At 42.0% G+C, this 26,708-nt stretch overlaps 1 protein-coding gene and 1 long non-coding RNA gene across 2 annotated transcripts; one reads left to right on the top strand and one right to left on the bottom strand.

The window, feature by feature from the left end:
* Positions 1 to 125: 125 nt before the first annotated feature.
* Positions 126 to 16,454, bottom strand: slc39a6 (solute carrier family 39 member 6). Its single transcript, XM_080778671.1, has 14 exons — positions 16,323 to 16,454; positions 11,621 to 11,866; positions 10,470 to 10,740; positions 9,716 to 10,075; positions 9,183 to 9,339; positions 8,786 to 8,899; positions 8,156 to 8,325; positions 7,589 to 7,774; positions 6,858 to 6,924; positions 5,982 to 6,250; positions 5,295 to 5,430; positions 4,774 to 4,854; positions 3,956 to 4,146; positions 126 to 2,765 (listed from the first exon to the last, which is right to left on the bottom strand). Exons 2-14 carry the CDS (start codon positions 11,863 to 11,865, stop codon positions 2,613 to 2,615), a joined length of 2,400 nt encoding a protein of 799 aa, XP_080634797.1. The 5' UTR covers position 11,866; positions 16,323 to 16,454; the 3' UTR covers positions 126 to 2,612.
* On the top strand, positions 3,347 to 4,081 carry LOC308325909. The gene is made up of 3 exons (XR_013965074.1): positions 3,347 to 3,414; positions 3,564 to 3,653; positions 3,968 to 4,081. It is a non-coding gene; the product is annotated as an uncharacterized lncRNA (long non-coding RNA).
* Positions 16,455 to 26,708: the final 10,254 nt, after the last annotated feature.

Genomic DNA, 26,708 nt, shown 5'->3' with positions numbered 1-26,708 from the left:
CTGTCGGTCTATACTCCTTGACCTATACTGTCTCCCTTTCAGCTTTCATACCGTCCGTTTCTCCTTCACCATCACCTGTAGGTGAGTGAACAAGCAGTTTTCTTTCAACAACAACAACAACGAGATCGTCAGACTGGCTTCAATTTATTGGGCCCTGGTAGAGCCACTGAAGATCCAACAACTGAAATTCAAACTATATTACGAATCAATAAATAAACACTACATTTTCTTCATGGACATTTAAAACAAAACTGCCTACATATTTGGCTTAAATATAAGGAGCCTCTCCCCAAAGTAGAAACAAACAAAAGAAATATTTTGACACGAAATAAAGATCATGGATTCTCTACCATGATCTACACTAAATGCTTGTAGTTGTTAACAGGCATTTTGTAATTGTAACAGGCAAATCTTGACACAATGGAGAAAAAAAAAAAAGAGGAAACACTACATGCTCATGTTGACAAGTTTGACTTTTGACACAAAAATGATTCTCTGCTCAACAAATGCAGATTAAAAGGCTAGTGTGTGTTAAAAAGATTCTACCAACTAAAATGACACCGTTGAAAGAAAACGATCTATACATTTGGCAGGATAGTGATGATTAACTTTCCTTTTCTTCTCCCAGTTTCACTTTTTAAGCAAACAGCAGCTGTACTTCAATTACATTTCTGTCCTTTAGGTTGGAACTTTTATACAGATTAATTTATTATTAGTCAGATTCTTCAGCTCTCAATGTCTCTTTGGACACTTTGAACCATTCTAGGATTACAGCCACGCCTCTGTCCCCACTACAAGTCAGCTGTAGGGAAAAGTTACGTAATTGTCACTAATCAGTCATTTAAAGGGAGGAGTTCTTCATAAGACGAACATGTTCATTGAATTGGGGTGTGGTTATGTCCAGTTGCTTTTCTGAGCCATGCATCCTGGTTCAACTGGTAGAGAATCTATTATCTTTGGTTTCCCACTGTAACAATGGTCCTGCACACACACACACACACACACACACACACATGCATGGGCGTGAACACACACGCTCTGAGTAACAAACATGGCAGAACATGACCTTTCTGAATGACAAGTGTAACTGACCATTTAAGATGCTGCATCAGACACAGACAGAACACATGGTAACGCTACAGACCTCTGGAATGTGTTGTATAGAGCTTTGGTCCAATAAGAAGACCCTCCTCTCTCTCTAACATGTTATTGGACCTGTAGTTTGAGGGGACAGCAATCACGAAGATGACACTTAGTTTGACACTTGGGACAAACAAGCAGCAATGAATTCATTGATCAAGTGCAGGGATTTGATAGATTTGCGTAGCCATAAGATCAAAGATTTAACCCGACCGACGTCTGGGGAAATCAATTGCGGTCAGGCAGAAACCTCTTATCTCCATATTATTTGTTTTTTCGTAAATTAACGCCCTACTTGATCATACTAGTGTCATACAAAAGCATCAAAAGTAGCAGATCTGCAAGCTCAGAACGTGCAGTGAAGTGGCACATTTTGAGCTTGTAGATCTGCTACTTTATTTTATTTTTATCCTGAAAAGTAACAGTTTTGGACATATTGTATGAGGTTTCCACCCAACAGAGATGATTATTGTAGTGGTTTGGAAGCCAGAGTAAACCAGCAACAACAAACCAATGCTTACCGATTTGAAGACCAATCCTACCATTGGTTCTGCGATGCAGCTATTCTTTTTTTAAATTTCCAAATTCAGTAGCCGGAGATCTGATCACCTGGCTACGCTAGACCGGGGCATTCGATTATTTTGTGACACACGTTGACAGGATATGGGAAGGGTGGTTCTGTTGCTGGAGAGCACAGTACATGTAGTGCCGGATTTATACTTAGTTGCACACACTGACAAATTGTTGCAACTCGTTATGTACTGTAGATCTGTTATTACCAGACTCCGACATCCATGCGCAGTTGCGCACACAACTATGTACCGTATAGCTCAGGCTTAGCAGCTAGTTTGTTCAGAAGTTAAGCGAGCATGGGACAGGGATTCCATGACTTGTGATACACACGTTGACAGGACTTGCCTTGGGGTGGGGAGAGGGATAGAGGTGGATTAGGAGACAGAGTGTACCGAAGTCCTGGCATCACTCCCGCTGCACCCTGGTTCACGGAGGTAGTTTCTCTATTGAAAATCCCCATGGAGAAATCTCAGATCGTGGAATAAAAGAACTGTGTTCCAAAAATAAACAAATCAGCCGGGTGATTCTGTCAGGTATGTGACTACCGGTATGTGTTGATAATGATATTGAGTTACATTTGATAAAGACTGTGTGGATAAATTAGTACTTCTAACACTGTCAGCTGATTCTTCATGTTCATATCAGTAAAATTGCCGGCTGATTTGTTTAATTTTTGTAACACAGTTCTTATCTGATGCACTCTAATGCATCTCTAGAAAAAAGATCTGTGACCCAGGGGGATTGCGGCCTCTATCGACAGTGATGTATGTCAGACTTGGCTGCTCTATTGGTAGGAGCTAGCATCATGCTTCTTCAGTAGCCCAGGTCCAGTTGGACATGGGGTGGGGGCCGTGGGGGTTTAGGGGACAGTCATTCTGAGGAGCTAGTGTTACGCCTGCTCAGTAGCCCAGGTCCAGCTGTATTCTGTGTTCAAAGACGGCGATGAGCAGCATGATGCAGAAACCCAGCAGGATGCCGGCGTTCTGGAGCAGGAAGAAGCCACAGTGACTGAAGCCCTGGTCGCCCGCGTCGTTGTGTAACATCTCTGGCACCTGCACGGCAACACACAACATCACACACACATTATATCCCTGCTGTCGGCCAGAAACCCATTATCTCCAGATTCAAACAGTTCTGTCTTAACTGCCTACTTCATCATCCCACAGCATCATACAAAAGCATATAAAGTAGAAAATTCACAGGCTTGGCACACGGCACGAAGCGATGCGTTTTGACCTTGTAGATCTGCTGCTTTTGCTACTTTTGATTTGCACCCAGAAAAGTATCAGTTTTGGACATAACTGGTTTCCATCTGACAATATACTATAACATACTAATTATATGAATTACTAATTATTATGAATGATTCATTACTAATTATTACTTTCATCAGTAATTAAAAGGTTACAAACAAAAGGTTTAGGTAGTGATCATTGCTATAGAATGTTCTCAGGTGGGAAAACAACAATTGCTATGCTGTTACTGTAAATCGAAAACAAGAAATACAGTAAAATGCAAGTGACATGAAATAAAAAAATATATATTCTACTTAATGGCACTATGTTTCTTAATGAACAACATGGGTTTTGACTTTTGCATCATATCTTTTGACCATCACTGTTTGATAGTAGTACAGCTGAGCAGGCTCTGGTAGGATCTGATCCTAAGGACCCCATGCGTTACTATCAACCGCCACAAGAGGTCAGACTTTGACAACTTTTGTGTCAATCTCAGTAACAGACTCCACTTTGTTGATGCAATAAAAATAAAAAACTGTATACGGTTTATGTCTAATCGTTCCATTTTAATGTATGATCTAATCTCTTCTTCAATTTTGGTGGAAATCACAGGTTTCAGTTCCTGGCAGCTCAGCAGCTGTATAAAGGCTGAACACGCGTGTGAAGTGTCCAGGTGCATTTGAAGGACACAGACTGAGATAAGTACGTCATTTTTGTACAGTAAGCGTGGAGGGTTAGAGTTAGACAAAGCAAAACATGTTATCAAAACTGGTTCTGATGACTCAACACTTTATACTGTGAGTTCAAGTAAAGGCTATTAGACTCAGATTCAACTAAAGACTATAATATAAGACCATTTTAATACTGGCTAGAATGCTCCCCGTTGCTAATTAAATAAAACCATTCTGTATTGAGCAAGTGAGGCAGTTTTATTCAGAATTTAAATAGAAAGTGGTTCAAATAATAATGTATAATTATATAAAATATAATTAAAGCGTGCTCACCATATCCACCAGGGCCACATACATGAAGAGCCCTGCGGTGAGTGCAAAGATCCACATGGCGATGTTCTCGGCGTAGTGACCAATCAGGATGCCCGTCACCAAGCCCAGGTACGCCATCATGGCCGACAGCACGTTGTACAGGATGGCCTGACGCACAGTCATACCCGCCTTCAACAGCACCGCAAAGTCACCTGGGAAATGGAGTCCAAGCGTCAACCTCAACATGTCACTCTGGACAGTCAAAGTGTCATCAGGTGGTGGTTATCACAAGGTTATCACAAGGCAGACAGTCCGTCTTTAGCCAAAATCGACCAGTCGGGGGAAAACGTTAATGGTCGCCGGTCTTGGGTTGAAATTAAACACTTGCAACTGTTTTGGGTTAGGGTTATGTCATTATAGGCGAAGATGTTACAAAATAGCCTAGATTGGTCAAGGTCAACACATTGTGAGCTTGTAGACGAGCTATCTATGTCTCTCTCTCACTCTCTCTATATATATACAGTATATATATATATAGTTGCAACTAATTCTACATTAGTGTTCAACGTAAGAAAGATACTAATTGATGTATGATTACTGTATATTAGTTACTAATTGATGTATAACCAAAAACAATATGCCATGCCTCTTCTTAAGTGACAATGTATCATCACTTAAGTGCAACACATTGTTTTCTCAACAATGATGCATAAGCCTACTTGTCTCTAGTAGCTAGTATTCAAGGCAAGAGAAAGACACGTTAAAAGCAATGTGGAACCAAAGCTAATGAGCGAGCAGAGCTACATTTCTGTATACAAACCACAGAAGCAGTGACTCACCCAGTTCATGGGGCAGCTCGTGACAGAAGACGGCCACAGACGTACTGAGACCACTGGACAAACCTTCAGTGAATGCAGCGCCTGGGGAGAAATCACATGTCGCCGTCATTGTCTTTTCTTTCTGTAGTGCAGGTGATAGTTTTTTGGTTAAAACAATACATTTTGCGTAAGGGAGTTAAAGCTCTATAATATATTGTGATATCATTGCAACAGTGTTCCGTAACGGGGACCATCCCATCTGTCCAGCTCTTTAGTAAACGGAAAATACATTTTCAGTTGGATCAATTAGGGCAGAGAACCGGTTATAAACTGGATTTGTTACCGTCTGATTCTAAATATGACTGCTCAATTGGCATCCCAACCGGAAAATGTATTTTGTTGACATTAGCGCTGGAGACTGAGAAACCTCTTTTACTGAACAAACACTATTAGCAGTGTAGTGTAGTGGTTCAGACGGACCTATGTCCAGGTCATAGATCTAAGATCAGACTTTAAAGCATTGCTGTGGTTCATATACAGACCTATGGCCAGGCCGTCACTGAAGTTGTGCAGTCCGTCTCCCATGATGACCATCCAGGCCAGCGTGGCGACTCCGGCCTGCTGAAAGTGCTGCTGGTTGTACTGCTGGTTGTGGCTGTGGCTGTGAGGGTGGTGGTTCTGGGAGGGGTTACCACAAGGTTAGTACGGTTAAAACTAACTAACTAACCGCAGAAACAAAACTACAATATGAACTGTATATAACTAACATTTTAACTGAATAAATGCATCTGTATTGTGTTACATTCATTAGTTTGTCGTCAATATTTCATACATAAATGGCGTTGTTGTCAATATTTCATACATAGATACCAAGCCTAAGATTTTGGGTGGATATGAATGTTTTAACTCAATCTGTGCCACCATTGACTCCAGCGCTAGCCCTCCCGTGCTGACCGGCTGCTTGTATTTTGAAGACCCCCAAAATGAACGGGAAGGAAAATCACCTATACATCAAATCTGCGACCGTCATTTCTTAAGTAATCCGAAGCATTAATACTGTAACCGCGAAGTAGCGACGATTTATAAATGTGCCCCGGACATCACGGTTTAGATCAAGCACCTCAATCTGACAAAAGACTCAGAGAAAAAGGCATACAAAAATCTAAATCGCTTAAAAGAATTTATTTTGCAAATAGATGCTAATCCACAAAATGCTAAACTATAAGCACCTGGGAGTGGTGATGGTGCAGGATGTGGTGGTAGTCGTGGTGATGGTGGTGGGCGGGGCCCGCCGCCGGCCCCACCGTGTCGTGGAAGTGGGAGTGGCACTTGTTCTCGCAGTCATCGCCTGTGTAGGCGGGGCCGTCGCTCGCCCCGCCTGCGGCGCCAGATGACCCCGCCCCCGGCGGAGCCAGCATCACCTGCTCCTCCTCGGCCACGCCCGCTCCGTCGGCATCGTGGAGGCAGGCCACCGAGGCGTCGCCGTTGAGCTCCACGTCTGGGAGGACGGGTCAATTACAACACATCAATGTCATTAGTACAGTTTAACCACTTTGAACCTGGCTTTCCTAGTTTGAGATGTGTCTGCGCAGAGAGGTAATTGCAACGACGTCAAAACTACAATTTAAGAATGCGGTGTCCAATTTCTAAACCAGGGATCTTCACACAGGGGGTCCGGGACCGGGACCCCCTGTGTGATGTGGTGGCCCGCCACATCATTGTGTGATAGGATTCTGGGGGGAGTGAGGGGAACATTAGCCAAAAATAGCCAATCTACAAGCTCACAATTATTTTTGGTAAAGAGGTTAGGTGTAGAATGGAAAAAGCGCAGGCCAAGTATAGCCAATGGTCAAAGTTTACCAAGTATTGAGGCTTTAAGAGGTTAAATAATGTCTGAAAATACACATTAACATTAATTTCTACAACGATGATAGTGCTGTCAAACAAGTCATTAAATCTATGAAAAAGTTTAATCTGCAACATAATTATATACAATAAGTAGTGGGGGGTCCCTGCTTCATCTCTCTCTCAGCTATGGGGTCGGCTGAAATGTTGAAGACCCTTGCTTTAAAACCGTCATCATTATCAATACGGTATCATGATACCTTCAGTGTGCTTGAGGTCATTCTCCTCCAGCGCTGGAAGCTTCTCCAGATCTCCTTTGTCATGCTTCTAAAATGGAAGACAATTTATGCTTCATGAACATCTCCATCTCGCATCATCTTATGCTCATATTTACAGAATATTTAGTTTATATCGAAAACGATATTGAGAACCAATAACCGACTTAAAACCAAATATTTACTACTACTACTTAATCGACTACATTGATTAGCCCGATTAAGTAACCCTGTATTACATTTATTTGAAAATCTACAAGCTGTGAACTTGTAGATCTGCTACACAATACAGTATTTATAATTTGTTCATGAATCGGAATTCATATCACTTTTTTTTGCAACAATGCAACTTATGTATAATATATAGTCTGTCAGGTGGAAAACTGATACTTCAAACACAGCAAAAGTAGCAGATGGATGAGTTCAAAATGTGTGGCTTGTGTTTCCAGCTTGTAGCTCTGCTAATGTTGATGCTTTCGTGAGACGCTGTAGTATGATCAAGTAGGGCATTTATTCTCGATACAAAACAAATGCATGGAGAATTGAGATAAGGCCCGACAGCAACGATATATTCACTCTACTCATTATTATGAATATCTACACGCTCACATGTGACATGTTGATGCTTGTAAACGGACAATTCGTCACATAGCAAAGCACATGGAAGTGCTTAAGTGTTTAACATGACCGTGAGCATCGCAGGCTGAGGTTGTGACCTTGTGTTTCTTGTCCTTGTACATCTTGCCCAGCGTCAGGAAGTGTTCAATGAGGAACATGACGTAGACCCCCGACAGCGCCGTCAGACCCTTCCACACACCGTCCAGACTCTCCTCAGGCTCTTCATGAGCCGTCAGCTCTATCCCAGAATCCTCCTGGTGGTGGTGGTGGTGACCGCCCTGAGACTGAGGGTTGCGGGGACAAAAAGAAAATCAGGCGATTTCAGTGTCAATTGTCTAGTGAAATCTACACTCCCTCTGCCAACCTGGGGAGAGCAACGGACTGACCTCATGCTTCCTTCAGTGCATGAGAAGTCCAGGCCGCTTCTTTTCACCCAACAGGGGAGAGTTTCCCCGGGAGGACGTGGCACGTGGAAAGAGCACGTTATTCTAACCAGTTCCTTTCCCCTCCATCAGGCAGACAGGCACCCCAGCTGGCCAGGGCCCCCATGCTAGCGTAAGCTTAACCAAAACAAGATAGATAACAGGTTTCTGCCCAACAACATCGATTTATATTTCTCGTTACCGTGCTTGGTGTGAACGGCGCCTAATGAAAAGGGAACTCACGTGGGGGATGAGGTGAAGGAAGGCATCTCCACTGAGCGTACCCACCGCCAACGCCACCAGGAAGCTGACCAGGAACTTGAAGAAGACACGGTTCATCAGAGGGATGAGGACCACACCCAGCAAGGACAGCAGACTGATCACTGTGATGGACACGAAGCCCCCCGCCCATGCTGCACCACACACACACACACACACACACACACACACAGTGTAGTAGGCATGTAGAGAAGTGCTTCTCATTTATTTTTTATTTCAAGCACCCCCAGTGTGATGTAAATTAGGTAACACATCTCCATTTGATACCATCGATCTACATTGTAAAATCCTCAGTGTTAATTTAACTCAGAGTGTACAAATTGAACCAAATGGACCCTTGTTCCTAAATATTGGCCATTTTGATCCTGCCAACTAAATGTAACCAAATGGACCCGTTATGGACCGTTGGTGTCAGGTAGGACACCTAGTGGTTGAACGGTCCAGTATATCTCTGCTGGACAAGCAGGGGTTCCCTCTTGGATCAGCAGTAGAGGTTTGGACGCCACACAGGAGACCTGTGTTTGTATCCCTCTGAGTAACACTTACAGATTGTAGCTTTACATTTCACCCAAATACAGTAAAGGCGGGTCTTACCGATGCCAATGTTTTTACTTCCGTCAACCCCCAGGTGGTCACTGGTGTTGTCATGGTGGTCCGAGTGGTCGTGGTTACCGTGGAGGCTGTGATCATGGTGAGGATGTGTATGGTCTGGGGACGAGAACAACAGAAAGGATATGACACACACTTAAACGTTTAAGTGCAGATGTCTGACCGAAGAGTTGCATTTTAGAATAAACGTTTCTTCTTGATAAAGCAAGTGAATACAGAGTGTCTATTCTTTGATCGGCTCCAACAATAGACCCGTCAAGAGTTTTTATTCAGGTGTGCCAGCCAACTCTGATCCAGTTTACCAAGTCAAGAGGGTTAAAAGAAATTAAGTAAAACACACAATTTGGGGTCATCTTTGTGAAGTGAAGTCGGGTGGACAGACCTTTCCCTGTGCGTTCAGGCTTCTCTCCATGCACCAGACACGACTTGGTGTCTATCTGGTTGAGGAGGGCTGGACACAGGAAGCTGAAGTCACTGAGGGACAGAACAGTCTCCTTGGACATGCCGTGAGACGTCAGGATAGTGGACGCATTCATGCACTGGGGAGGAGAGACACAATAAACCATGCATCACATTAGTCCATTTGTTGCTGTCCGACAGAAGCCTTGATGTTACATTTTCACCTTTTTTGTTTTTGATTTTCCGTAAACCAATTCCCCACACTGTACAAGAGTGTTGCACACAAGTAGAGAAAATAACCAATCTGCAGTCTACTGCCTGTGGGTTTTACACATATTTAACCAATGGGGATTAATATTAACACGAGCTTGTGACTAATAATTATTACACCGGATCCAAAAGGAACGCAGGTTTTTCCCTGATACCTGAAAAGTAACGGTTTTGAACATGCACTGTATTTTGCATTTTGGGGTAAAAAAAAAAAGAGTACAGTTTCATGGAATTATAAATGTTTACCTCTGTGAAGTTCAGCTCATGGTCATGGGCTTCATGGTCAGCGTGGTCGTGATGATGTCCGTGGTCGTCATGGAAACCGCCCAGGTCCCCGTCCCCCAAGGCCGCCCCTCTGCCTCCCCCTCCCGTCACATCCAGTCCAGAGGTTCCAGCCGTGCCACCGTCCTGCTCGGCCGCCAGGGCGCCCCTGCGGCGGCGGTGCTGATGGGGTGGGTGTGGTTGGGGGAGGGTGGAGTAGCCAGGGGTGGTGCCGAGCTCCTGAGCCTCTGTGGTGCTGCTGCTCCTCTTGTCGTACAGGTTGTAGCGGACGTCGGGGTTCTCCGCCTTCTTCCCCGGAGCCACAGCGTCCTCCTGCGTGGGTACCTGAGCCGTCGTTAACGGTTGAGAACCATCAAATTAACCTCGATTTCACTACAAGGGGGATGGCAGCATGTTTTCAGCAAGACATTTCAGCAAGTACTGAATACTACTAGATTTTCTGGCCTCGTAACAGCCTGAAAATCAAGTCCTGCATTGTGCTGGTCAGAGCAATAATCAGAGAGAGACATGGCCATTTGTAGCGTTAAACACTGCTCTAACACTGACCCCTGGTCTGTGGGAGGGGGGCATGTGCCTGTGGCTCCGCCCCCTGAACAGTGCTTGTGCCAAGTTTGCGGTGAATCGGAGCAACATAACAGTTGCCCCAAGAAAATCGCTAAGAAAACAATCGACAGTTGTAGCCCTAAATAAAAGGTTTTGAACTGGCCATGGTGATTACCTTTGGGGTCTTGGGGGAGAACTTCCCGGGCTCCGAGGCGTTGTCGCGGCTGTGTTTCTGGCGGTGCGTGTCGTTGCTGCCATTGTGATGCTGGTGATGATAGGCGTGATGGTGGTGATGGTGGTGGTGGTGATGAAGGTGGTGGTCGTGGGGCGTTTCCTGGCTGGGCTGCTCGTGGTGTTGAACCATGACCTTCCTGATGCGGTCCAGACCCACGCTGTGTAGCAGCCTCTTCAGACCCGCCAGGGAGATGGTGCCGTTCTCACCGTACCTGTTGGGAGGTCAGTGATTGGTTAGCCTAGGGGACCACAGGCTTTTTGTTTTCCAAAGAAAAACCAAAAGCCTGGGCGAACGAGCCAAATCTGGTCTCGGAGGGCGGGAATCTTGTATTTCGCTAAGCAATAACCAAATTTGGTGACATCATTGTTCTCCACTATGTTCTACCGGGAAGGGGAGGGGAGGGTAGGAGGAGGGGGGCGGGCACACAGATCGGTGAACCAATAGTTCACCGATCTGTGTTTTCAAAAATGACATTTATTTACAAGGTCGAGTCAAAGTCAAAGTATAAAATAATGCTTTCCCGGTTTTAATGGGTAGGAGTACATCAAACTAAAAAAGCCAAGGGTTTGTTTACAGTACGTTGTGGAACTCAACAACTGGACAAACAGTGCAACAAACCACGACAAAAAATAGAAAATATCAAAATAGATGATGATAAATAGGAGGTGTGGGGCCAGGGATACGAACATATGGCATTGTCTCACAAGAGACAAACTCGCCAAAGCAGTGAGCCGTGTGCAATGCTAGGGGCAGGCCAGACTTATTTGAATTTAGGTGGAGACATGATTTTAGCTCAGCTTTAAACTTTAAATGGGGCCATTATCCACAAGCTCACAAACAGCTATTTAAGTATAAAACAGGGCTTGAGAAGTTAATCCATTCGTTGATTTTAATAATCGTTTAATAACTTCCTCTTCTACTGTATGAATATGTGATGTTTGTCTGTATGTCTGTTTTTAGAGCACTGAAACAAATTCCAATCAACTCTGTTGACATGGCAATAAAGTATTGAATCTTTATCCGAGGCAAAACTTTGAAATAATAGCAGCCCCTTCTCCTCGTTTCTCCACCGCAGCCAGACACCAACCTACCGGTTGAATAACGCCTCCAGGTGTTGTCGCTGAGTGTTTTCGGCTTTCTGGCTGTCCTCCACAGCAGAAACCATCTCCACTGCCCCCATCCCCGCCTCGGATGGGGGAGGAAGTATACAAGTGCTACAGGCGGTGGTCCTCAGGGTTGTAGCAGTAGTAGAATCACTACCAGTACTACTGTTCAGGCATGCGAAGAAAAGTGCAAAGAGGTACAGCAGGACAGATCTCCTTGTCCTCTCCATCATCCTTTGGATAAAGAAACAAACACAAAATTAATTTCAGGTCTCAGTTTAGTCAGTAGGATTGTCACGATTATGGCATTTTATTTTTATTTGTTGTTGAAAATTGGATCATTATGAATAAAAAATACATTCATCTGGCTTCGTAAAAAAAATAAAGTTGTACAAGGGAGATATTGACAAATAAATATTGAACATTTTGCACGCACACTCCCTGGATGCCAACGATGAACCTCTGCCCCAAATCTTCCAGAATGGCCTGTTATATAGCGCCACCAGGACGCCACATCCTGACCTGCCCTGGTGGAGGCCTGTGCCCCGAGGGGCACTTTATTTAGTTTTCTATCAATTACACAGCCCATGAAGCCTTGAATTCATAGATATTGTATTTGTTTTTGTAGCATTCCTAAGCCAATAATTTCATGACCCTCAAATGGAGGCTCCACCGGTCAAATAGCTCAGGAATGCGACATATACTAAATAATCTCCATGAATTCAAGGCTTCATAGGGTCAGGAATTGATAGAAAATAAGTAATGTTTTGGGTGAACTACCAGTACTCCTTTAAGAGCAGAAAATACATAATTTAATCACAGTATTACTGTGCATTAATGATTCTGATCATGAAATTCCAGACAATATCATCTAGTCTTGTATCAATGTCACAATATCCATATTACTGTATATCCACAATAACTCTATCAGTTGTTAGTGGGTCACAAGTTTGTCCTCGATAAATTAATCAATGAATATTGAATTAATACCCAGTAACTCGCAGTCGGCTGTGTTATGGTGTCAAGAACTTGAGTTCATGTTTTAACAGTATTCATGTCACTCACTGTAAATATTTTACCAACCACCAGTTTCTTTTTTTTAAGATTCTAACCCAACCTCCTGAAATGATGACCGGTAAAATGTCACAGTGTACAGTACAGCAGATAAGCCTAGCAAGCAGCTGCAGCGGTACACATAATAATCGTCAGCATTTTGGCAGGTGGTGATTATAATAATGTTTCACAAAGTTCAGTCCAGCCAGGTTGTTTACAGTTCTGTTGAGCACTTATAAAGGTCGACAGATTTTGTTTCGTGCAATAAAAATAGACAAGCTACAAACTTGTGAGCTTGTAGATCTGCCATTTTCACTATTGCGTTTGAATAAAATACAAAAAACGAATTGGACTATATTATAGGCAATTTGGGGCATGTTCAATTCAATTCAAATATATCAAGAGGTTCAAGTATTACAGTATTGCACTCTCCCATCATAAGGTCTTCCATGTTCCCCCAGTAGTTATCTGTTATTGAGTGCTTTGATTGACAGTGGAACAAAGGAGAATTTATAGCTGTTGCGCTTACAGTATGGTGATCTGTACCGTCTGCCAGACGGCATCAACTCAGGAGGATGTGGTTTGGGTCTCGGGTGATTTTGAGGCCCTGCTTACTCACTGTACTCTCAAATATCTCTTGAAGAGAACATGGGTGCTGCATACCATACATACATATTCCAGCCCTCTTGACTAGGTTTTAAAGTTGGGATTTGAGTTTGACGTACAGGTTACCAAACCATGTGGTGATGCCATAAAGGATGATGGATTCTATGTTTGCCCTATAGAACAATAGCATGATGTTTGTTGCCACGCCATGGACCCTGAGCCTTCTCAGAAAGTGCATGCACTGGTTAATTCGGGACAAACGGAGTCAACTTGGTTGGCCCAGTTTAACTGAGAGTCAAAAGAAATACCCAAGTACTTATATGAGGTTCCGCACTCTCCTCGTGAATGAGGATCGGGCTGTGATCCCCCACAGACCTTGGATCGAAGACGATCTCCTTTGTTTTTTTAACGTTTTGCTCCTCACACCACCTTACGGCCTCTGCTATCTCTTGTTTATATAAGTCGATGTTGCCGTGCTTATGGCCTGTAGGTCAGAGAGTGGAGTTGACCTTGACCTGCTGTTGCCTCTCTATGAGAAAATCACAGTACCATTAAATTATATAAGGGTTGACATCCATTTGTTTCAGCCTGTATAACAGGGTCTGAGGGAGAATAGTATTGAATGCCGAGCTAAAATCCATAAACAATAATCTAGCATATGCTGAGGGATCCTCAAGGTGTTTTAAGATAAGATGAGTAGTGGAGTTCAAAGCGTCATCAGTACCTCTACCTCTATTGTAGGCAATATTGGTGAGGATCTAAAAGCCAAGGTGTTCTGCCATCTCACATAATTTACCTAACATGATACGTTCTAATGATTTCATTACTATTGATGTCAATGCTACTAGTCGGAAATCATTATTTTCCGTCGGACAGGATTTTTTAGCAACAGGAATAATAACAGCTTTTTTCCAGATAGCAGGAATTCTGCCTGAGTCTACTGACAGCTGAAATAGAGGGCTCCACGCTGGAGTTAGCTCCTCAGCAAACGTTTTACGGAGAAAGGCAGAGATACAATCAGGCCCACTGGCCTTCTTAATGTGCAGATTTTTAAAAACATCTACCACATCCCTCAGCTCAATTACTATTCTATGCTTAATCGGGTCACACACACTACTGTAGTTAGCAGCTCTCTACATTCGGTAACATTCTTTGTAGGATCAGAGTCAAAACGTTTATAAAAGCAGTTGAATTCATTGGCCTTTTCTAATTCATTATACATGTCCTTTTTTGCAGAGTTTAAGTTGGTCATTTCTTTGGCAGAGTCCCACAATTCTTTCAAGCTTTTATTAGAGAAAGCCTCTCGGACACGTATGCTGTGCTGTTCTCTAGCTTCAAAGGGCTTCCCATTAAGTTATTTTTGTACTAGCTTTAATTCCATCTTGTTGTTATTCCGAAAGGCTTGCTTCTTCCTCCTGATGCAGTTCTTAATATCAGATGTGATGTAGTCCTTGTTATTAGGGTTTTGATTGATTGATTTATTAAGTTAGTTTGCAGAATTACAGTAGCCTACATTTCAGTACAACTCAAAGTGAGTGGACGACATCATAAAGCATTACACTTGTTTACAATAGGGCCCACCATTTTCAATTAATCAAAGGGTATACCTTGATGGTCTTTTTTGGAACGATTGAGTCCACACAAAAGTGAATATAGGCTACCCTGTGATTGCCTCTGCAGTACTGTCGATGTTATTTTCCTGAAAAACCTCCCAGTCTGTGGCAAAGAAGCAGCCGCTCAGCTCAGCAAATACCTCAATGTGCTATATTGAATTGAAAATTCTCACCTTTTAACTTCTGAACTTGATATATGTTATATATTTGACCAAAGCAGTGAGCAAGCATATCTCTCCCTCTCTAAAATATGTACCGTATATAATACAACAGAGAAATGTGCCAAGTGCCATACGCACTGTAAATGTATATGCCTAAAAGAAAAGAAAGGTAACAGAGTTGATGCTGATCAGAAGATAAAAAAAGTCCCTTGAAAAATGAAAATGCAAACATGCTCCTGCTAAAGAAAAGCTTAGTAGGCCTATGTATGTTCTAGACCTAGAGTCTAGGGATAGAGACTAGTAGAGATTTACTTAAAAACACTAGTCTAGCGCAATACAGATCTCTACTCTGCATCTTCATAACAGAACAGACAGCAGGGCTTTGGGCCTATAGTGTGGCCATGACACAGGCCTGCCTGTCGCTTATTAACCATTTTATCATGAACAACGTTAAGTAACACCGTTAAAAACAACTATAACAAGAAGACAACAAACAGGACATGTTTGTGTTTATAAACAGCGCATGTGGAGCGACAGCAGCACGCTGCTTCGGTGCACTCTGCACTATAGGAGTTAATGTGCCGTGTGCATAAGAGAGGGAGCTTCAAACACACCCGGTGTAACGAGCACATTGGTGACCTGTCGAAATCCGTGACTTGAGTGTCGCCGTTTGCCCGTTCCCGCACATTCGCGATTTCCCAGTAGCACAACCACAGAAGGTAGAATGTGGGTAATGTGAAACAATTACATTCTCAAATAATAAATATGTTCAACAGACAAGACAAGACAGACAGCTTTTGATGACAAATACAATTCTGACGATTGGCCCAATGCTTTATGGTGTCGTCCACTCACAGTTAAGTTTGTAGTGTTGTACTTGAAATGTACTGGATTTCTGCAAACTGTAAATCAAGCAATCAATCGCTACGTTTTTCACCTTAAGCAGCCATCTGACAAAATGGCATTTAAAGACCAAACAATAAACATGGTTGATGGTTACCGAGGCTTAGAAGACAACTGCAAAAGAAATAACTCCAAAGAAACAGTGCCCCCTGGCCAAAGAAACAGAAAAACCGTGCCCCCTGGGCCTGGCATCACGGAATTCGATAGGTCTTGACATTCGGTGCAACTGCTGCCACTGCCGGGCAGACGGTGGCGTGCTATCCCCGGGACTGTTGCACTGTTCATTAAACAGCGGTGAGCATTCAAATGAAAGCAGGTGAAATAACGTGAAAACAACGTCCAGTGGACACTCACGCGCTGTCGTGTTCCTCTTCTATTCCCACAGAACAGCGTTATAACGCCGTTAATGTTCACTCCAGTTCACTCCCTGTCTGCCAATGCAGGCTAACTGCTACAGCTAAGCTTCCTTGAAGAAGGGAAGGGCTCGCATCCCATTGTCCGGACGGATGATGACGCTGTGATTGGCTGGCTGGTGGTTGTCAGGCAACCACTGTGGTTCTCACGCTGATTTGAAGACCATGTTAGTTCTCTGCTAGGGAGGACCTTTTGAATTGATTCTAAAGTTAGTATATTCAAATAATCTGTATTTTGCACTGTTTTTAGCGTAGTGTGTGTGTGTGTGTGTGTGTGTGTGTGTGTGTGAGAGAGAGTGAGTGAGTGACTCAGTGAGTGGCAAAACAACTTCAAATGGAGTTTTCCCAGAGAACAAAATGATGAATGCGTCTCAACAAGGCTACTCATCTTCAGGCTTGTCGCTTGCAGACGTAATAATTTCAGTTATTGATTAATAGGCTATATTGATAATACATTTTCAATTATCTTATTTGTGATGTTTTAGCTCTATTTTCTAGAAGCTATGCTACTACTGTTAACTCTTAATTTCATGTATTTTGCTCGTTGACTTTGAGTAAATGTCAATTAACCTAATTATCCACCCTACCTACTACCTAGTCAACCAACACCAGGGTAGCCTATAAATGGTCAAGTAAATAGAGTGCAAAGAAACAATTGTGTGCCTCAAAGAAACACTGCAGGTACCACATCAAACCTAGCCTCTGTGTAAACAACATAATTAATGTTCTTAATGTGTTGTGTAAAGCACTTTGAATTACCTTTTTGAAATGTGCTCTACAAATAAACTTTTAATCACTTCAAATGTTATTGGATTAGCTTTTTTTGGTCACACTGTCACGCTATTCTTTTTTTTCTGCACCGTCCAGCAACCGGCCAATCACAGCAAACCAGCGAACCCCCTGGCTATGGGATCTTTATTCTACCTTGAAGGAGATGCTGGGATGCTGATGATGAGAGAGAGGCACGTGATAGAGCTTCATTGCCAACCATGTGACTGGTCAGGTAGGTGCTGCCTACATACATTAGCATTATGTAAAGGACCCCTTTTATTATGTATTGCCAATTTTCAACATAATCTCTTCATAAAATTCAGTCAGAGTGGTTCTCAAACATTTTAGTTTAGTGTAGTGTATTTGCACATACATTGAAACCATATAATGAAACAAAATGGAAAAAGATGGAGCGATACATTTAAACGGAAACATGGGTCAACATTGCCATGTTGGCTTGTGGTGGACATTTTTGTCAAAACTCAAAAAATATATATTTTTTGCCACTGACATACAAAATGACTGGACAATAATATTACGAGAAACACATAATAGAGAAAATACATTTTAACCATAAAACACCCATTTCACTTTTGAGAAACAGGAAAATTGTCCTCACAATATGTCTATTTCACAAATTACTTTACTATACTTCTGCACGCACGCACGCATGCACTCACACACACACGCACGCACGCACGCACACGCGCGCGCACACACACACACACACACACACACACACACACACACACACACACACACACACACACACACACACACACACACACACACACACACACACACACACACATGGACAAGCAGAATGTAATTCTTCAAGCTCACTCCACCCGTAAAGACATCAGAAGGGTCAGATCAGGGTGGGGTGGTTGTTTGTTTTGCATGTTTGGAGACTAGATAAGATAACTTTTTTAAACAAGCAGTGGTGGAAGAAGTATTCAGATGTATTTTATGTATTTATTTATTTTTGCTTTTCGACCCAAATTGACTATGACTATTATTGATCTCCTCTTCACACATATTGTTGTGTTGTTACTGCTTGTTTTATACCACTGACTCACCTGCCAATGAGGAGCCCCCACCGGGAGGACCTAGAGCCTCCATCCCAGTCCTCCCGCCCAACACTCCCTGCTGACAGGGTCCGCCCCAGCCTGTAGGAGTACATACAGTACATGCAGTAACAAATAATATCACCCTCCCCGCCCGCGGCTTAAATTCTCTCCCCCGAACATGGGCCAATTGTGTTCGTATCTATGGATGCTGGCGCTTAGTGGTTAAAGGACAAATAGTAAAAGTACTTATGCAGAACGTTTTCCAAATGTGACCAAAAGATCTACAAGCTCACAACGCATCGTGATGCAACTCGTAAGCTTGTACTGTACTTTGGCTATTTCCCAATAGCTGCAGTATTTAAGTGGTTAATGTATACGTATGTTTTGTACTTTGTTACTTTATAGCGCCTTACATTTGTCGTTACTTTGTAGCACCTTACATTATGTCACGAGGCAAATTTGCCAGATTATCAGTTTCCATCAGAAGAGATTGAAAATAAGTTTATACTTGAACATCTGGCAAAAATAGAGAACTGTGAACGTTGTTAGACTCCATGCCTAAACCATCTACGTAGAGGACTTCTATTCTCTAATAAGAATCCGCAGACAGTGTTCTTTCCATTGAGTCCCCAGACTCCCCAAGCAGTTGGCAAGTTGTCCCCTGCTAACACAATGTGGGTATCAGTTCCACACTTCACATCCCTAATATGGTTGGTGCTTAAACCGCTGAAGCTCTTGGAAGGAGAATCAGGAAATGGTGGGCAGCTTTACCCCCCAACGACAGGCAGCTTCTGTGCAAGGCTGGTGGGGTCGTTTTTTCTAGTATCCATAGCCCTGCTCTGCCTGGCCCACCTTGACAAGTCACCAGTGATATGGCGCACACGCCTCCTGGTGTCCAGCAGAGAGAACTACATGGCTGAACTGGTGGTCATGTATAAGGTGTATATGTTGGAACATGCAGGGCTGCTGCTACCAGAAGGGAGAGTGGCTGTCCACAGACTCCACACACCCCTCACACAGGAGCAGAGCTGCTCAGCTGGAGCACCTCGTAAAACCGGGTGAGGGAGAGCTGTGCCTGTCCTGCTATCCCCGCCACAGACTTGCCTCGCGCCGCCTTCCCCAAGAGTGTCCACCTGTTGTTGGGTTGAGTCCAAGTCGACTCAGAGGTAGCCTACTTGAACAGGTCAAGTCCCCATCCCAATGTTTTTTTCTTCAAATCAACTAGTCTCTTGGTTAATGCCATGCAATTAATTATCACGCATTGCCATGCATGCATACAATTGTTTCTTTCTTACTTTCTTCTCTCTATGGCTCTGCCTGCCGCAGTGCATGCGTTTAAGTGCAGACATGCAGTAATCCAGTCTTGAACACTGATCAATACAGATGTTAAAGCTATGGTGTCACCTCTGTGTGGCCCTTAATTCCCATCATGATGGCCATGATGATGGCTGTTTTTAGCCAAAGTAGTGTTTTTTGTGCAAAACTAATGCTTGGAATGGATTCAGAATAATGAAAACCCCCTAGTTTGACATGTCGCATGCTACTTAAAGCATAATGAAATTTAAAACATTTAGCCTTACATTGGTTGTTGATGGTACCCCAACTTTCAGCAGCTGTCAATTCCCCTAGGGTGATTGAATAAAAACCAATGTGGGATATGTTAGTAGACACCTTTACAAACACATTGGTGAAGAAAATACTTGGTAAGAAATGTATTCCCAGATTTGACATTGTTCTGATAATATTCCCTGACTACAAGAAGAAACAGAAGAGATAGAAAAGAGACATAGAACAGTGGTGGACAAAGTATTATGCAACCCATCAAGAAGTTTCTATTTGTCACTAAAGTACCAGGCAAACAGTGAGCATGTTGTTGGAACTAATATACGGTAGGCCTATTAAGGTGGCACCGGCATTTTGTCATTGTCATTTTGTATGTAGAGTAGATTATACTCTATACAATATAACATTTACAATTGTGATGGTTATAATTCTATTGAGACATTTAGATTGTGTCAAAGGTCGCTTAGTACTGTGCAGGATCTGACATGGACTTTGACCTGAAGGTCAAGATTAAAAAAAGGAGTTGCATACTTCAGCTTTAAGTAAGAGAAGACATCATATAATATAAAATCACACTCATGTGAAGTGAGGGGCGCAAGATGTATTTATATTGGCCATATGACATCTTACGTCATCATTTACTGCAATAAACAAATGTTAAAGTCCATAGACTTGGCTGACAAACAATTTACGTCATAAGTGCTCTAAACAAAAGATCCCATAAACTTGGCGGCCATATGACGTAATCTTCAAATCCACACACACACAAAATTCTGAGCAATGTTATAGTACTACTACTACTAATGTTAATTTACTTTGGTACAGTATGTATATTTCGATGCCAACACTTTTGCACGTTTAAGTCCAATCTTAAATACAGGCATTTTACTTGTACTTCTTCCACCACTGCTGAAAAGTGATTCAGTGTGAGTTGGTTGGTATCTCGGGTTTCAGTGTCTGTCTGATGGAAATATGGCATTGAATCCGAGCCGTCTCTCTGTGACACACTATAATTGCAGTAACACCCTGCCACTCGGTTGGGTGGCACTGCTGAAAACAGTAATTATCTCTGGGATTTTGTTTCTGCTGTGTGGTGCCAAGTAAGACAGCAGGGTAACTGTCGAGTGTTGTGCTGTTGAGAAGAGAGGGCCTTCTTCATTGAAGGCCGGGGCCACTTCACAGGGTTTTATTAATTACCAGGCCAGCTAGTTTATTTACACTGATTAACTCAACTATTCACCCATCTATCGGTTCCTGTGTCCATCTTTCATTCGTTCTGTCTACCAATTTATCAGTCCTTCTAATTTCAATCCTCCTCATATTATTATCTGTCCTCACATCAACCCAAGTATCATTCATCTTCTTCAACTGCTTACAATTTCAGTCGCTCGAGATCTTGTATTGTTTGAGTAACTAGTGAGTTAATAGTTATTTTATAATTAGCTGTGGCAACCTACAGAAATTACATATTTTCAACATAAAAACGTTCACAGAATTAAGAGAATAACAATAGGCCCAGGCGGTGGCGTAACTGTCTGGGCACCCGACTGGTAATCCAGTCACAGTGTGCCGCGGGTTCGACTCCCGAGCCCGACACGGCCTTTACTGCATGTCTTCCCCCATCTCTCTCCCGTTTCCTGTCAGCCTACTGTCTGTCCCTTCAAAAAATCAATAAAAGGCGTAAGCCGCAAAAAATATCTTAAAAAAAAGAAAAAAAGAGAATAGCAACAGACTTTAATTGACGACTGGTTATTGTACTGTATACACTGGTAAGTATTGTGCTCTGACGCTATAGTTGAATTCAGTTTGGTTTTATTATAGTGCCAAATTTACAATTCAGGCATTAAAGGTAATATACATCAAATGCAAACTGTGTATGCCTCAGTAATCTAGGGTCATAGGTAAACCAATAATCTATAATCTATCTATACGTACACATGCATACATACAAAACTCCCCTTTAAAGAAACATTGAGCAGAACCTGCAGGCTCTAGAGTGGGCAGACTTCTGCCTTGACCATGTTGGGGGGCTAAAGCTATAATCCGGGTCATTGAGGGGTTTGTACTTTTGAGCACAAATGTTTGAGTGATATTTGACCAGGCGTACCTATACTTTTACTCAAGTACTGGTGTTGAGCACTTTATCCACCACAGCTGAATACACAAACAGGCAGTATTCATGTACACCACAAGAGAATACACAAACAGGCAGTATTCATGTACACCACAAGAGAAGAAGCAGCAACACTACTCCCAGTAGATACAGCATAATACATCATGTTCAGGGCAACAAAGAAATGTTTACCATCAAGAAAAAAGAATATACTGTACGTACTGTATCTCTTTAAGAATGTAGCTATATACTGCTGTAGATTGGCGGACAGACTCAGCTATATTGTAAGTGCAGTGTATGTGCAAGGTTCAAGCTAGCTTATGCAGAGATCTTATGTATTATGTATTCATTTGGGAGTCCTTGACATGAAAGTTTGAGAACCCGCTGTTGCCCAGCAGTATAGGGTGAGGAGGGGCTTTCAGGTATACTGCATAAAAACAAATATAGCAACCAACCAAACAAACAAACAAACAGAAATCTTTACTCATGGCCTATACAAATGTGTCTGCGCACACAAATGGGTCCTGGCCCATTGTTTGGGAAACACTGAGCTCCGTACATTTTGTCTGGAGCAGGGTTAATCTGCCATGGGTGCCGATTTATTCATTGCTGCTGGTTGTAGTGGATGCTGATAAAACAGTGACCAGTGATGTCTTGGTTGTCTCGTTGTACGTGTCTTGGTCAGTCAAATGCAAGAAGCTTCTGACGGTTCTTAGTGAAATAGTCACTTAAAGGGACACTTCACCCTTTTTGCAACCAGATCTTATTTTAATGATGTTTGGGAGAGGAGAAACACTTTGCTGGGGTTTTTATGTGGGTAATTTGTGTTTTTAGATATTTTAGTATTTCCATGATGTCACGGACACTGGGCTCACTTACTTCCTGGACTACAATGTTGCCTCAGTAAGACAGCCCTCCTCCTATCCACAAGGAGGAGTAGTGCACCACGGCATTATGGGAAATGTAATCCAGGAAGGAGGTGAGCCCGGTGTGCATGAGATCATGGACACTTTGAAATACTAAAATATCTAAAAACCCGCATACAAAACCCAGTAAAGTACGTGTTTCTTGTCTCCCAAACATCATTAAAATAGGATCTGGTTGCAAAATGGGTGAAGTGTCCCTTTAAAATAAAATAAAAACACGTGGAATACTGTACATCTAAGCTATTGTCCCAAATCTCGCAACCCATAGTCACTTAAAAATAAAAATGTGTGGAATACGGTATATCCAAGCTAGTTCTAGCTCCAATCGGAACCTCTCCCTCCGGTGTATAGCAGAGGTTCCAAATGGGGCTAAGCTAGTCCCAAATCTCTCAACCCATAGTCACTTAAAATAAAAATGTGTGGAATACTATAGCTAATCCCAAATCTCTCCATCTCTCCAAATCTCTCAAAACATTCACTCAAAATAAAACCTGTGGAATACTGTACATCCCAGCAATAGCCAAATCTCTCAAACCATAGTCATTCGAAATAAAAACCTTTATACTTCCTGGCAAGTCTCAAGTCTACCCTTAATGGTCAACACTCAACAGACATTGATGCGACAATCAGCTAAATATCAGCTTGCTTGGAAAGCCTCTCATCATGTTTCATGGTAGGCTCTCAAAAGTAAAATGTATTAAATAAAAACACAATATATGTAGTGCAAACTGTGCAATAGGCTATATGTAGTAGAGGTCCCTGTTTCATGTCGCTCCGCTAAGATGATCCTTAAGAACATTGCATGTCCCTGCCTTCTTGTTGAGCTTGAAAGATCCAGAAGCAATGATGAGTTTGGTTTGGATCAGGGGTCCTTTCTCACGAGGGTCTTATCAGCGATCCTGACACAGCTGTCATTCTTCTCAGTGTTACTGTATGGATTAGGGTTGCAACAGTTAATTGAACCATTCGATTGATTGTTTAAAAAAAATGTAATTGACCTATTCCAAGTGAAACATTTCAAAGAAACAAAAGGAATCAAATCTACAACCTTACAAGACGTCACAAATATAAGTGAAAAGTGTTAAAAAAAATAAGACAAAATATCTAAGTAGTGTAAGTGTAAAAAAAGAAAATAGCTGATCTACAGACTCACAAGTTGAGCTTCTAGTTTCACTATTTTTGCACGCCGCCGCTATGCAACAAAGTATTAAAATAAGGCTTGGTTAATCGCTTCGTTGATTGATTGATTCTAATTCCATTTTCAAAACTGATGGGTCAATTGAACTAAAAGTTTGCTATGATTCTCTGCTTTCATGTGAAATTGAGAAACACAAATGCTTAAGGACTGTCTGTTCATTAAATCCAGTCACATAAAAAAAATTATAATAATGAATCCAACAAAGTAATCAAGGGTAAAAATCTAAAGAAAATGATCCATAGTTGTTGCAGCCCTAACTATTTGGAAGCCAGCATCAAAATTCTGGGGGGAACATTAGCCAAACATATCCAATCTAAAAGCTCAGGTTTGTAGATCGGATTTGGTGTAGATGGAAAAATATGGAAAATGTGGTAAAAGTACAGTTGCATAAACTCAAGTCCAGTTGTAAGTGGATTATACTTACTCAGCCGATACGGCCCGCCTTCGTCTCCTCCTCACTTGCTTCTTTGGCGCGGTCCTTCTTGCGGGCCTCCTGCGACGCCTGGTGGACTTTCTGCGTCTGCGGGTGGTTTTGGCTGCAGCTGCGCGTCTCCTTCTCCTGGGCCTCACGGATGCAGCACGTCTGGTCCTCCTCCTCCTGCGCCTGACCGTTCTCTTTGGACCCGCGGCCTTCACGGCTCTCCTCCTCCTCCTCCTTGCTTCTGCCTTCACTGGGAAAGCAGCAGCATAAACTGGAACCACATCCATTATTCTCTCTGACACTTAAATACTTAATTAATTGGAATTTAATTAATTATTGTTGCAGCTATCAAATTAAGCAATTGGTTACTTCAGAAGCAAAACTGTGATAATGCTCAGACTTGGCACATTGCCCTTAATATAGTGCCTGGAGGCCACTCTATGACGTCACTTATTTAAAGGATAACTTTAGTTTTTTTCAACCAAGGTTCTCGGTTGTTATTAGAGAAACTAAAAGGTGTGTTAATTGAGTTGACAGGGGGCGGGGCATTCGAACATGGGGCTAAATATGTATTTTCTTTTTATTTTATTATTTACTATAGTCCTACTAGACCCCAAGAAATTACATCTGGCCACAAAAGATCACAGGGTCTATTGAATGTGACAAACTGACATATTGAGCCTATACACACAGTATAAGCCTTCCCCCAGTAGGCCTCCTTCACATTCAGTAGATCCTGTGATCTTCTGTGGCCAGATGTAATTTCCTGGCGTTTATTAGGACTATAGTAAACCATAAAAAAATAAATCACCATACAATTGTGTAAAAAAATACATATTTAGCCCCATGCTCGAATGCCCCCGCCCCCCTGTCAAAAACAGCTAAAATCCCTAAAATGAAAGAAAGCAGCAAATGAAAAAACACTCATCTTTTACTTTATCTAATAACAAACTAAAACCTTGAACCTTGGTTGAAAAAAGCTAAAGTTGTCCTTTTTTTATAACTTAAAAATGTATTGGTTTTCAGACAGAAAAAACAAACTTACAATACATATAACACCACAGACGTACAAAAAAATAAAAAAATAAAACAGGCATCGACTTTGCGTTTCCAAATGTTACATACATTTTTCTAGACATTTACAATTGTCTCTCATTCCCCTATATCCTTAAATATTGTCCATTTATACCATTTGTCCTCCAATTTTTCTTCCTGTAGCCTCAGACGTTGTGTCAGTTTCTCCATAAAATGTATCTCCTGAATCAAGTCCTCCCATTGTCCCTGTGTTGGAGGTTCCATCTGTCCCCATTTTATTGTGATAGCTTTCTTTGCTGCCGCCAGTAAAATGTTGACCAAATATCTATCCTCTCCTCGAATCTTACCCCCCATCAAGTTTCCTAAATACAAAACATCACACTTCATAGGCACCTCATATCCCAATATCTTTTGTATCTGCTCATGTATCATTTTCCAAAACTCATCCATTTTGGGACATTTCCAAAAAACATGTGAGTGATCCACATTCGCATCCCCACAACCTCTCCAACATTGTATCTGTTGCTTCAACTGTTTACTCTTGATTTTTGGTGTTATAAAATATCTGCATAGGTTTTTCCAAGAGAATTCCCTCCATATCCGTGAATTGGTATAGTTGAATGGTGCATTCTCCACATATGTGTCCAATCTTTTTCTGTAATTTCTATGTTTAGTTCTGCTTCCCATTTATTTTTAATGTATTCCGTTGAATGACTGCCACTCATCAGAGTTGTATATATTTTGCTGATATAATTCGAATCTTTTTCCCCTTGTATATATTTTTTATGATTTGGACAATATCATTCACTTCTATGGAGGGCCTCCCTTTGACTTCCTTAGTGTAATAATCCCTTAGTTGCAAATACCTGAAGAAATCATGTTTATCCAACATGTATTTAACACTCAAATCTGTGAAACTCTCCAATGCCCCATTTTTCTCCAAAACACACCATGCTGTCATTCTTCTATTACTCCATATTTTAAATTCCTTATCGTATACCCTGCAGGTTTAAATGAACTATCAAATGCCATCCATTTTAAAATCTTTATATCCTCTTCTAATTTATATTTTTTTACTATTTTAAACCAGATCTCCAGTGTAAATAGGGTGATTGGATCCATACAGTGTTTTATTTTCTTAAACTTTTCCTTGTCTCCTATAATATTCTGAATGGGATGTCTGTTGAATTCCTTTTCCATATCTTTCCATTTTGCTATATAATCTGGTTT

This window comes from Protomyctophum bolini, assembly GCF_963924005.1.
Source record: "Protomyctophum bolini genome assembly, chromosome: 12".
Classification (NCBI taxonomy): domain Eukaryota; kingdom Metazoa; phylum Chordata; class Actinopteri; order Myctophiformes; family Myctophidae; genus Protomyctophum; species Protomyctophum bolini.
Note: the sequence above shows the minus strand (reverse complement) of the source record. Positions and strands in the feature narration are given on the sequence as shown.